At 46.2% G+C, this 13,335-nt stretch overlaps 1 protein-coding gene across 1 annotated transcript in view; it reads right to left on the bottom strand.

Moving 5' to 3' along the window:
• The window catches only part of LOC124042657 (regulating synaptic membrane exocytosis protein 3-like), a 69,665-nt gene extending 58,716 nt beyond the window's left edge, over positions 1 to 10,949 (bottom strand). The window contains exon 1 of the mRNA XM_046360737.1: positions 10,645 to 10,949. Within this exon, the coding sequence (XP_046216693.1) occupies positions 10,645 to 10,924 (280 nt within the window). The 5' untranslated portion in view covers positions 10,925 to 10,949. The remainder of the gene's footprint in view (positions 1 to 10,644) is intronic.
• Between the last annotated feature and the right edge of the window lie 2,386 nt (positions 10,950 to 13,335).

Raw genomic sequence — 13,335 nt, forward strand, 5'->3', positions numbered from 1 at the left:
TGTTAAGCTTTCTGCCCATATCAGATATGTCTATGTCCTGGGAAATGTTCTTGTTTCTTACAACCTCATGATAATCACATTAGCGCATGTTAGCTCAACCGTCCCGCAGTGACGGGGGGGACCAATCCCGTAGAGTTAATGCCTAACTTTTAAGAATGTGGATTTAATGCCTGAACTTATTTTAATGCCTTAACTCACAGTTAATGCCTGAACGTAACCTTAAACACGAGAACAATTGATGAACGTCTAATTCTGACATGAGACTGTGAGACCTGGTTGCTATGGCATCTCATCTCCATCTAATCTCTCTCCCCTTCCTCCCCCTCCTCCTCCCTCCTCCCTCCTCCCTCTGTCCCTCCATCTACTTGTAGGACTAAATGAGTGTGAGCAGTGTGAAGATACTAGGAACAGTACAGTAGCTGTGTGGTCATGCTAGCTGTGCGGTCATGCTATCTGTGTTGTCATGCTATCTGTGCATTCATGCTATCTGTGTGGTCATGCTATCTGTGCATTCATGCTATCTGTGCATTCATGCTAGCTGTGTGGTGATGCTATCTGAGCAGTCATGCTATCTGTGTTGTCATGCTATCTGTGCATTCATGCTAGCTGTGTGGTGATGCTATCTGTGTTGTCATGCTATCTGTGTGGTGATGCTAGCTGTGCGGTCATGCTATCTGAGCAGTCATGCTATCTGTGTGGTCATGCTATCTGTGCATTCATGCTATCTGTGCATTCATGCTAGCTGTGTGGTGATGCTATCTGAGCAGTCATGCTATCTGTGTTGTCATGCTATCTGTGCATTCATGCTAGCTGTGTGGTGATGCTATCTGTGCAGTCATGCTATCTGTGTTGTCATGCTATCTGTGTGGTGATGCTATCTGTGCAGTCATGCTATCTGTGTTGTCATGCTATCTGTGCATTCATGCTATCTGTGTGGTGATGCTATCTGAGCAGTCATGCTATCTGTGTTGTCATGCTATCTGTGCATTCATGCTAGCTGTGTGGTGATGCTATCTGAGCAGTCATGCTATCTGTGTTGTCATGCTATCTGTGTGGTCATGCTAGCTGTGTGGTCATGCTATCTGTGTTGTCATGCTACCTGTATGGTCATGCTATCTGTGCGGTCATGCTATCTGTGCAGTCATGCTATCTGTGTTGTCATGCTATCTGTGCATTCATGCTAGCTGTGTGGTCATGCTATCTGTGTTGTCATGCTATCTGTGTGGTCATGCTAGCTGTGTGGTCATGCTATCTGTGCTGTCATGCTACCTGTATGGTCATGCTATCTGTGTGGTCATGCTATCAGTGTGGTGATGCTAGCTGTGCGGTCATGCTAGCTGTGTGGTGATGCTATCTGTGCAGTCATGCTATCTGTGCATTCATGCTAGCTGTGTGGTCATGCTATCTGTGTGGTCATGCTATCTGTGTGGTCATGCTAGCTGTGTGGTCATGCTATCTGTACTGTCATGCTATCTGTGTGGTCATGCTAGCTGTGTGGTCATGCTACCTGTATGGTCATGCTATCTGTGTGGTCATACTATCAGTGTGGTCATGCTATCTGCGTGGTCATGCTAGCTGCGTGGTCATGCTATCTGCGTGGTCATGCTAGCTGCGTGGTCATGCTATCTGCGTGGTCAAGCTATCTGCGTGGTCATGCTATCTGCGTGGTCATGCTATCTGTGTAGAGATGATACATGTACAATAGTTGGTAGGCTGACACTGTGGAGGTGCTATCAACAGTAGGTGATATTATATTGTCTCCTGTGAGGTATAATTATAATGTGTTGCTGTGGTAAAAGTGTTTCTACAAAGAGTTTTTCATCCTAGCCGGTGTCCTGTGTGAATTTAAGTATGCTCTTTCTAATTCTCTCTTTCTCTCTTTCTTTCTCTCTCTCGGGGGAACCTGAGCCCTAGGACCATGCCTCAGGACTACCTGACATGATGACTCCTTGCTGTCCGCAGTCCACCTGACTGTGCTGCTGCTCCAGTTTCAACTGTTCTGCCTATGATTATTATTATTTGACCCTGCTGGTCATTTATGAACATTTGAACATCTTGGCCATGTTCTGTTATAATAATAATAATAATAATAATAATAATAATAATAATATAATATATGCCATTTAGCAGACGCTTTTATCCAAAGCGACTTACAGTCATGTGTGCATACATTCTACGTATGGGTGGTCCCGGGAATCGAACCCACTACCCTGGCGTTACAAGCGCCATGCTCTACCAACTGAGCTATAATCTCCACCCGGCACAGCCAGAAGAGGACTGGCCACCCCACATAGCCTGGTTCCTCTCTAGGTTTCTTCCTAGGTTTTGGCCTTTCTAGGGAGTTTTTCCTAGCCACCGTGCTTTTACACCTGCATTGTTTGCTGTTTGGGGTTTTAGGCTGGGTTTCTGTACAGCACTTTGAGATATCAGCTGATGTACGAAGGGCTATATAAATACATTTGATTTGATTTGAAATGGCAACAGATTTTTCATGTAAATATTCTCAAATCTGCTTGAAGAAAAGATGCTTATTTTCCCACCAAACAGACGTGTTCCCACCAAACAGACGTGTTCCCACCAAACAGACGTGTTCCCACCAGTGACGTGTTCCCACCAAACAGACATGTTCCCACCAAACAGACGTGTTCCAACCAAACAGACGTGTTCCCACCAAACAGACGTGTTCCCACCAAACAGACGTGTTCCCACCAAACAAACGTGTTCCCACCAGTGACGTGTTCCCACCAAACAGACGTGTTCCCACCAAACAGACGTGTTCCAACCAAACAGACGTGTTCCCACCAAACAGACGTGTTCCAACCAAACAGACGTGTTCCCACCAAACAGACGTGTTCCCACCAAACAGACGTGTTCCCACCAGTGACGTGTTCCCAACAAACAGACATGTTCCCACCAGTGACGTGTTCCCACCGAACAGACGTGTTCCAACCAAACAGACGTGTTCCCACCAAACAGACGTGTTCCCACCAAACAGACATGTTCCCACCAAACAGACGTGTTCCCACCAGTGACGTGTTCCCAACAAACAGACATGTTCCCACCAGTGACGTGTTCCCACCAAACAGACGTGTTCCAACCAAACAGACGTGTTCCCAACAAACAGACGTGTTCCCACCAAACAGACGTGTTCCCACCAAATAGACGTGTTCCCACCAAACAGACGTGTTCCAGACGTGTTACAAAAATGTACTTTTTTTCACTTAAGTTTTCTTGTACCGAATACAAATCTAAAGTTCAATGTGTTTCCTTCGCATTTTCAACTGATAGTTGTATTATATACATAGTTAATGTGTGTTACATAGTAAATGTGCCCACACTGGTCTTGGCACGTGCTCTCTATTCGACAGCTCACAGATACAGTGAAGGTAGGCTAGTCTACAGGACTAGGCTAGTCTACAGGACTAGGCTAGTCTACAGGACAAGGCTAGTCTACAGGACTAGGCTAGTCTACAGGACCAGGCTAGTCTACGGGACTAGGCTAGTCTACAGGACTAGGCTAGTCTACAGGACCAGGCTAGTCTACGGGACTAGGCTAGTCTACAGGACTAGGCTAGTCTACAGAACTAGGCTAGTCTACAGGACCAGGCTAGTCTACAGGACTAGGCTAGTCTACAGGACTAGGCTAGTCTACAGGACTAGGCTTGTCTACAGGACTAGGCTAGTCTACAGGACTAGGCTAGTCTACAGGACTAGGCTAGTCTACAGGACCAGGCTAGTCTACGGGACTAGGCTAGTCTACAGGACTAGGCTAGTCTACAGGACAAGGCTAGTCTATAGGACCAGGCTAGACTACGGGACTAGGCTAGTCTACAGAACTAGGCTAGTCTACAGGACAAGGCTAGTCTATAGGACTAGGCTAGTCTACAGGACTAGGCTAGTCTACAGGACTAGGCTAGTCTACAGGACTAGGCTAGTCTACGGGACTAGGCTAGTCTACAGAACTAGGCTAGTCTACAGGACAAGGCTAGTCTATAGGACCAGGCTAGTCTACAGGACTAGGCTAGTCTACCGGACTAGGCTTGTCTACAGGACTAGGCTTGTCTACAGGACTAGGCTAGTCTACAGGACTAGGCTTGTCTACGGGACTAGGCTAGTGTACAGGACCAGGCTAGTCTACAGGACTAGGCTAGTCTACGGGACTAGGCTAGTCTACGGGACTAGGCTAGTCTACGGGACTAGGCTAGTCTACATGACTAGGCTAGTCTACAGGACTAGGCTAGTCTACGGGACTAGGCTTGTCTACGGGACTAGGCTAGTCTACGGGACTAGGCTAGTCTACATGACTAGGCTAGTCTACAGGACTAGGCTAGTCTACAGGACTAGGCTAGTCTACAGGACTAGGCTAGTCTACAGGACCAGGCTAGTCAAGCATCGATCATCATGTCTCCAGAATAAAACCAGCGATATTCATTGGAAAGGAGCATCAAGGTCACCACCCTGTGAAGTTCATCATCATTTATTTAATCTGAAGCCTCTGATTTCCAGAGTGGTAGTGGGAGGACCACACACCACACAGTATCACATCATACAGTATCACACCATACAGTATCATACCATACAGTATCACACCATACAGTATCATACCATACAGTATCACACCATATAGTATCACACCCTACAGTATCACACCACACAGTATCACACCATACAGTATCACACCACACAGTATCACACCATACAGTATCACACCACACAGTATCACACCATACAGTATCACACCATACAGTATCACACCCTACAGTATCACACCCTACAGTATCACACCATACAGTATCACACCCTACAGTATCACACCATACAGTATCACACCCTACAGTATCACACCCTACGGTATCACACCCTACAGTATCACACCTTACAGTATCACACCATACAGTATCACACCATACAGTATCACACCCTACAGTATCACACATCCAGTATCACACCCTACAGTATCACACCCTACAGTATCACACCCTACAGTATCACACCATACAGTATCACACCCTACAGTATCACACCATACAGTATCACACCATACAGTATCACACCCTACAGTATCACACCCTACAGTATCACACCATACAGTATCACACCCTACAGTATCATACCCTACAGTATCACACCATACAGTATCACACCCTACAGTATCACACCATACAGTATCACACCCTACAGTATCATACCATACAGTATCACACCCTACAGTATCATACCATACAGTATCACACCCTACAGTATCACACCACACAGTATCACACCCTACAGTATCACACCACACAGTATCACACCATACAGTATCACACCATACAGTATCACACCCTACAGTATCACACCCTACAGTATCACACCCCACAGTATCACACCACACAGTATCACACCATACAGTATCACCACACCCTACAGTATCACACCCTACAGTATCACACCACACAGTATCACACCCTACAGTATCACACCACACAGTATCACACCCTACAGTATCACACCATACAGTATCACACCCTACAGTATCATACCATACAGTATCACACCCTACAGTATCACACCACACAGTATCACACCCTACAGTATCACACCATACAGTATCACACCATACAGTATCACACCCTACAGTATCACACCCTACAGTATCACACCCTACAGTATCACACCACACAGTATCACACCCTACAGTATCACACCCTACAGTATCACACCATACAGTATCACACCATACAGTATCACACCATACAGTATCACCACACCCTACAGTATCACACCATACAGTATCACACCCTACAGTATCACACCCTACAGTATCACACCATACAGTATCACACCCTACAGTATCACACCCTACAGTATCACACCATACAGTATCACCACACCCTACAGTATCACACCATACAGTATCACACCCTACAGTATCACACCCTACAGTATCACACCCTACAGTATCATCGCACGACTCCAACTTTACTTCCATACGGTGTTTATTTGATCGATATTTGCGCATAAAGACGTTTACAACTCCATTTCTCGCATAATACATTTTACCGACAGGTAGAGGTTGGGGGTCCGTGGTTTACTGGTATGACAGACAGGTAGAGGTTGGGAGTCCGTGGTTTACTGGTATGACAGACAGGTAGAGGTTGGGAGTCTGTGGTTTACTGGTATGAAAGACAATCTCTCTCCCTCTAGTCTCAACAATCTCTCTCCCTCTAGTCTCAACAATCTCTCTCCCTCTAGTCTCAACAATCTCTCTCCCTCTAGTCTCGACAATCTCTCTCCCTCTAGTCTCAACAATCTCTCTCCCTCTAGTCTCAACAATCTCTCTCCCTCTAGTCTCAACAATCTCTCTCCCTCTAGTCTCAACAATCTCTCTCCCTCTAGTCTCAACAATCTCTCTCCCTCTAGTCTCACCCCCCTCTCTCTCCCCTCAGTCTCAACCCTCTCTCTCTCCGCCCAGTCTCACCCCCTCTCTCCCCCAGTCTCATCAACCCCGGTCTCAACCCTCCCCCGGTCTCAACCCCCCACGGACTCATCACCCCAAGTCTCAACCTTCCCCCCGTCTCAACCCTCTCCCCCAGTCTCAACCCTCCCCGCCACCCCAAGTCTCAACCATCTCTCTTCCTCCCCTAGTCTCAACCCCTCCCCCAGTCTCAACCCCCCCACGGACTCTCACCCCAAGTCTCAACCCTTTCTCTCTCCCCCCGGTCTAACCCCCCACGGACTCATCACCCCAAGTCTCAACCCTCTCTCTCTCCCCCTCGGTCTCAAGCCCCCCACGGACTCATCACCCCAAGTCTCAACGCTCTCCCACCCTGTCTCAGTCCTCTCTTATCACCCTATCTCAAAGCTTTCTCGTCCCCAGTCTGTCTCACCCCTGTCTGTCTCACCCCCAGTCTGTCTCGCCCCCAGTCAGTCTCGCCCCCAGTCTGTCTCGCCCCCAGTCTGTCTCGCCCCCAGTCTGTCTCACCCCCAGTCTGTCTCACCCCCAGTCTGTCTCACCCCAAGTCTGTCTCAACCCCAGTCTGTCTCAACCCCAGTCTGTCTCAACTCCAGTCTGTCTCACCCCCAGTCTGTCTCACCCCAAGTCTGTCTCACCCCCAGTCTGTCTCACCCCCAGTCTGTCTCACCCCCAGTGGCGTCGACCCCATGCAGGGATTTTATTCTCAGATTTGTGTGCGTGTGTGGCGGCAGGGTGTATTGTGAGGCCATTGGGTCGCTCTGTACCCTCCTGTCCTGTGGGGTGGCTTGGGAGTCACATGGGAGTCTGCGGTGGAGAAGAGAGATGTTGACCTAATCTCGCTAGGCTGCACTTCATTTCCGTTTCATCCCATCTTCTGGAGAACGTTGAGCAAAGAGCCACTGTCACACAAACACACGACCAGCTGAAGTGTATTGAAATGTCACACAAACACACGACCAGCTGAAGTGTATTGAAATGTCACACAAACACACGACCAGCTGAAGTGTATTGAAATGTCACACAAACACACGACCAGCTGAAGTGTATTGAAATGTCACACAAACACACGACCAGCTGAAGTGTATTGAAATGTCACACAAACACACGACCAGCTGAAGTGTATTGAAATGTCACACAAACACACGACCAGCTGAAGTGTATTGAAATGTCACACAAACACACGACCAGCTGAAGTCCACTACATAATATATACTGAACAAAAAATACAAATGCAATATGCAACAATTTCAATAATTTCACTAAGTCACAGTTCGTATACGGGAATCAGTCAATTGAAGAAAAAAATGAATAAGGCCCTAATTTATGGATTTCACATGACTGGAGAGGGGCACAGCCATAGGTGGGCCTGGGAGGGCATAGGCCCACCCACTGGGGAGCCAGGCCCAGCCAATCAGAATGAGTTTTTCCCCACGAAAGCTCTTTATTACAGACAGAAATACTCCTCAGTATCATAACCTGTCCGCGTGGCTGGGGTCACATCATCCCGCAGGTGAAGAAGCCGGATGTGGAGGTCCTGGGCTGGCGTGTTACACCTGGTCTGCGGTTGGACGTACTGCCAAACTCTTTAAAACGATTTTAGGAGGCGGCTTGTGGTACAGAAATTAGCATTAAATTATCTGGCAACAGCTCTGGTGGATATTCGCGCAGTCAGCATGCCAAATGCTCCATCAAAACTACAGACATCTGTAGCATTGTATTGTGTGACAAAACTGCACATTTTAGAGAGGCCTTTTATTGTCCCCCAGCACAAGGTGTACCTGTGTAATTATCATGCTGTTTAATCAGATTCTTGATATGCAAATTTGTGCACAAAATTGTATAGAAATCAGCTTTTTTGTGCATCTGGAACATTTCTAGGGTATTATAGTTCAGCTCATGAACTAGGTTTTCACAACCCTGTTCCTGGAGAGATACCTACCCTCCTGTAGGTTTTCATTCATGGGTTACCACGGTTTCCCTGTGGATTAGAGGCGCTGGCTGCCTTAACGGGCGGCAGCTAGTAGAGTGCTCATGGGTTACGACCGTGATAATATGAGTTACGACCGTGATAATAACGAGTGCTGACATGCAACTACACATAGACAATAACCCACAAAACCAAAATGGAAAAATGGCAAACTAAATAGGATCCCCAATCAGAGACAACGATAAACAGCTGCCTCTGATTGGGAACCAATTCAGGCCACCATAGACCTACAATTTACAGAGACAATCCCAAAACGCCATTAGGTATACAAAAAACTCTAGACAAGTCAAAAACACACATACCCACCCTCGTCACACCCTGACCTAACCAAAATAATAAAGAAAACAAAGATAACTAAGGTCAGGGCGTGACATGAATAGTAAAGTCGATCTGGTGTGATCTCGCTGGCTAGCTACTATGTCATCGTAGATAAGAATTTGTTCTTATCTGACCTGCTTGGTTAAATAAAGGGACCACTAAGCACTGCTAGCTAGCATTACCATACTGCTGCTAGTAATATGCTGGGTGATACTCTTACCACAGTATGAAATAGTCTGATTATTAGGTGTACAACAGACCTACAGCTAACCCACACTGTGAAGCTATGTAGTTTATAGCTACACAGCCAAAGCATCTTTCTGCTACGTTGAGGTCATCTCTGACGCTGGGTGAAAGAAAAATAAATGAATCAACACCCTTCTATGAGGCAGAGACAAAAGCATTTGAGAGATTAAATTCAAAACAAAAAGGTCCACTAACAGTAGCCAAAGGTGTCAGGGTGATTTAAAATGCTTAGCTATTACATTTCCAATCTTCATCTGAAAAATCAATATCGTATTAGACCATCATCTTCACACCAATAGATTAATATCCCCTCATATTTACACAGGCATTCAAACCGGGGGAGGGTGGGGAGAGGAGAGGACAGAGAGGAGAGTTAGGAGAGATATGAGAGAGGAGAGGAGAGAGAGTTAGGAGAGATATGAGAGAGGAGAGGGGAGAGGGGAGAGGAGAGAGGAGAGTCTGGAGAGAGGATAGAGGACAGAGAGGAGAGAGGAGAGGGGAGAGAGGAGAGTTAGGAGAGAGGAGAGGGGAGAGGAGAGGGGAGAGAGGAGAGAGGAGAGATATGAGAGAGGAGAGGGGAGAGGAGAGAAGAGAGGAGAGAGAAGGGAGAGGATAGTCTGGAGAGAGGATAGAGGACAGAGAGGAGAGAGGAGAGAGGAGAGAGGAGAGGGGAGAGAGGAGAGTTAGGAGAGGGGAGAGGAGAGAGAGAAGAGTTAGGAGAGATATGAGAGAGGAGAGGAGAGCGAGGAGAGCGAGGCCATAGGAAGCAAGGAGGAGATATTTCTAACTGGGCAGGTGAAAGAAAACGTGAGGATAGAGAAGAACAGCGATCATCAGGACTGGGAAAACAATTTTCATACTTGTTACTACTTCAGTAAAAGTCTAAAAGTATTTGGGTTTAATATACTTAATAAGTATCAAAATTACAGCGATGTTCTCTGTTTAGTGAGTCCTCCAGATCAGAGGCAGTAGGGATGACCAGGGATGTTCTCTGTTTAGTGAGTCCTCCAGATCAGAGGCAGTATGGATGACCAGGGATGTTCTCTGTTTAGTGAGTCCTCCAGATCAGAGGCAGTATGGATGACCAGGGATGTTCTCTGTTTAGTGAGTCCTCCAGATCAGAGGCAGTATGGATGACCAGGGATGTTCTCTGTTTAGTGAGTCATCCAGATCAGAGGCAGTAGAGATGTCCAGGAATGTTCTCTTGATAAGTGTGTGAATTTGACTATTTTGCTGTCCTACTAAGCATTCAAAATGTGACGAGTAGTTTTGGGTGTCAAGGAAAATGCACGTGGAGATCATCCGAGGTCGAGTACAAACAACAACCTCATCCATTAGAATAATGTATTGTGATGAACCTTGCTGGTTGAGCAACAGGATGCTCCTATTATCTCCACGGCTCCAAAAATGGCCGTCAACAACAACCCCATTTTCTTTTTTAACCAAAGTGAAACTGACCTTACTGGTTGAGCAACAGGATGCCCTAAAATGGCTGCTAACAACTAAAAACAACAACATCACATACAATTCAAATGAAACCAAAGTGAAACTGACCTTACTGGTTGAGCAACAGGGACTTAGCTCCACTGATCCAAAATGGCCGACAACAACTAAAATGCAACAACATGAAACTGACCTTGCTGATTGAGCTGCAGAGTGCTCTTGCTCCACTGCGACAGACCCACGATGGCCACCATCTTGGCTCCAAGGCTTGAGCGTCTCTTCTTGTTTCCGGCCAGCGTCCCCACCTCTCCCGGCCGACCGCCACTCCCGGGACTCTTCTCCAGGCTGTACATGGCTCCCGAGATACTGGAGGACCGGACGACGTTCCCCACCACTGCCACCCTCATCCCGGAGAGACCGGACATGCCACCGTGGACGGGACTGGGCACCTCGACAGAGCTGCTAAGCATCATGGCTACTGAGCAGGAGGACAGTCAATGGGCGGGAGGGGGTAGAGAGAGGGGAGAGGGGTTAGATTGAATAGGGAAAGATGAAGAAGAGGGGTTAGATTGAGTTGGGAGAGAAGAAGAAAAGGGGTTAGATTAAGTTGGGAGAGAAGAAGAAGAGGGGTTAGATTAAGTTGGGAGAGAATAAGAAGAGGGGTTAGATTGAGTTGGGAGAGAAGAAGAGGGGTTAGATTGAGTTGGGAGAGAAGAAGAGGAGGGGTTAGATTGAGTTGGGAGAGAAGAAGAGGGGTTAGATTGAGTTGGGAGAGAAGAAGAAGAGGGGTTAGATTGAGTTGGGAGAGAAGAAGAGGGGTTAGATTGAGTTGGGAGAGAAGAAGAAAAGGGGTTAGATTAAGTTGGGAGAGAAGAAGAAGAGGGGTTAGATTAAGTTGGGAGAGAAGAAGAAGAGGGGTTAGATTAAGTTGGGAGAGAAGAAGAAGAGGGGTTAGATTGAGTTGGGAGAGAAGAAGAGGGGTTAGATTGAGTTGGGAGAGAAGAAGAGGAGGGGTTAGATTGAGTTGGGAGAGAAGAAGAGGGGTTAGATTGAGTTGGGAGAGAAGAAGAAGAGGGGTTAGATTGAGTTGGGAGAGAAGAAGAGGGGTTAGATTGAGTTGGGAGAGAAGAAGAAGAGGGGTTAGATTAAGTTGGGAGAGAAGAAGAAGAGGGGTTAGATTGAGTTGGGAGACACACAAACACAGACACGTAAACACACATGAGGTTGGAGACCCATATGGAAAACTCTTGTATTATAATATATATATACATATATACAGTACCAGTCAAAAGTTTGGACACATGTACTGATTCAAGTTTTTATTTATTTTATTTTACTATTTTCTACATTGCAGAATAGTATATGCGCTGCCTCAGATGACCTCCACAATCACCTGACCTCAACCCAATTGAGATGGTTTGGGATGAGTTGGACCGCAGAGTGAAGGAAAAGCAGCCAACAAGTGCTCAGCATATGTGGGAACTCCTTCAAGACTGCTGGAAAAGCATTCCAGGTGAAGCTGGTTGAGAGAATGCCAAGAGTGTGTAACGCTGTCATCAAGGCAAAGGGTGGCTACTAAAATATATTTTGATTCGTTACTAACACTATTTATGGTTACTACATGATTCCAGATGTGTTATTTCATAGTTTTGACGTCTTCACTATTATTCTACAATGTAGAAAATATAAAGAAAAACCCTGGAATGAGTGGTACTACTACAGTACTACTAGTCTCAACTACAGTGATGAGTAGGTGTGTTCAAACATTTGACTGGTACTGTGTATGAATTGCACATGTATGTAAAATGCATACTAAAAAAACTATTCAATCAATTTTAGAAAAAGGCTATAAAGTAACAAAATGTGGAAAAAGTCAAGGGGTCTGAATACTTTCCAAAGGCGCTGTATGTGAGTAATACATGTATTTAGATATATTTCTGTATGTATCTGAACAACTTGCTCCCGAGTGGCGCAGCGGTCTAAGGCACTGCATCTTAGTGCAAGAGGTGACACTACAGTCCCTGGTTCGAATCCAGGCTGTATCACATCTGGCCGTGATTGGAAGTCTCATAGGGCAGGGCGCACAATTGGCCCAGTGTCGCCAGGGTAGGCCGTCATTGTAAATAATCATTTGTTCTTGCCTATTTAAATATATATATATACACATATATATCAATATATCAGGCTTTGGTATGGGGAGGCTGGAGCAGAGGGGAGTGGTTACGTGTTGGCCCTCAGTTGATATTTCAGCAGGTGATATTTCAGCAGGTGGTATTTCTGCAGGTGGTATTTCAGCAGGTGGTATTTCAGCAGGTGATATTTCAGCAGGTGATAATTCAGCAGGTGGTATTTCAGCAGGTGATAATTCAGCAGGTGATAATTCAGCAGGTGGTATTTCAGCAGGTGATAATTCAGCAGGTGGTATTTCAGCAGGTGGTATTTCAGCAGGTGATATTTCAGCAGGTGGTATTTCAGCAGGTGATATTTCAGCAGGTGATAATTCAGCAGGTGGTATTTCAGCAGGTGATAATTCAGCAGGTGATAATTCAGCAGGTGGTATTTCAGCAGGTGATAATTCAGCAGGTGGTATTTCAGCAGGTGGTATTTCGGCAGGTGGTATTTCGGCAGGTGGTATTTCGGCAGGTGATATTTCAGCAGGTGGTATTTCAGCAGGTGATAATTCAGCAGGTGGTATTTCAGCAGGTGGTATTTCAGCAGGTGGTATTTCAGCAGGTGGTATTTCAGCAGGTGATATTTCAGCAGGTGGTATTTCAGCAGGTGATATTTCAGCAGGTGATATTTCAGCAGGTGGTATTTCAGCAGGTGATATTTCAGCAGGTGGTATTTCAGCAGGTGATATTTCAGCAGGTGGTATTTCAGCAGG

This window comes from Oncorhynchus gorbuscha, linkage group LG09, assembly GCF_021184085.1.
Source record: "Oncorhynchus gorbuscha isolate QuinsamMale2020 ecotype Even-year linkage group LG09, OgorEven_v1.0, whole genome shotgun sequence".
NCBI lineage: Eukaryota > Metazoa > Chordata > Actinopteri > Salmoniformes > Salmonidae > Oncorhynchus > Oncorhynchus gorbuscha.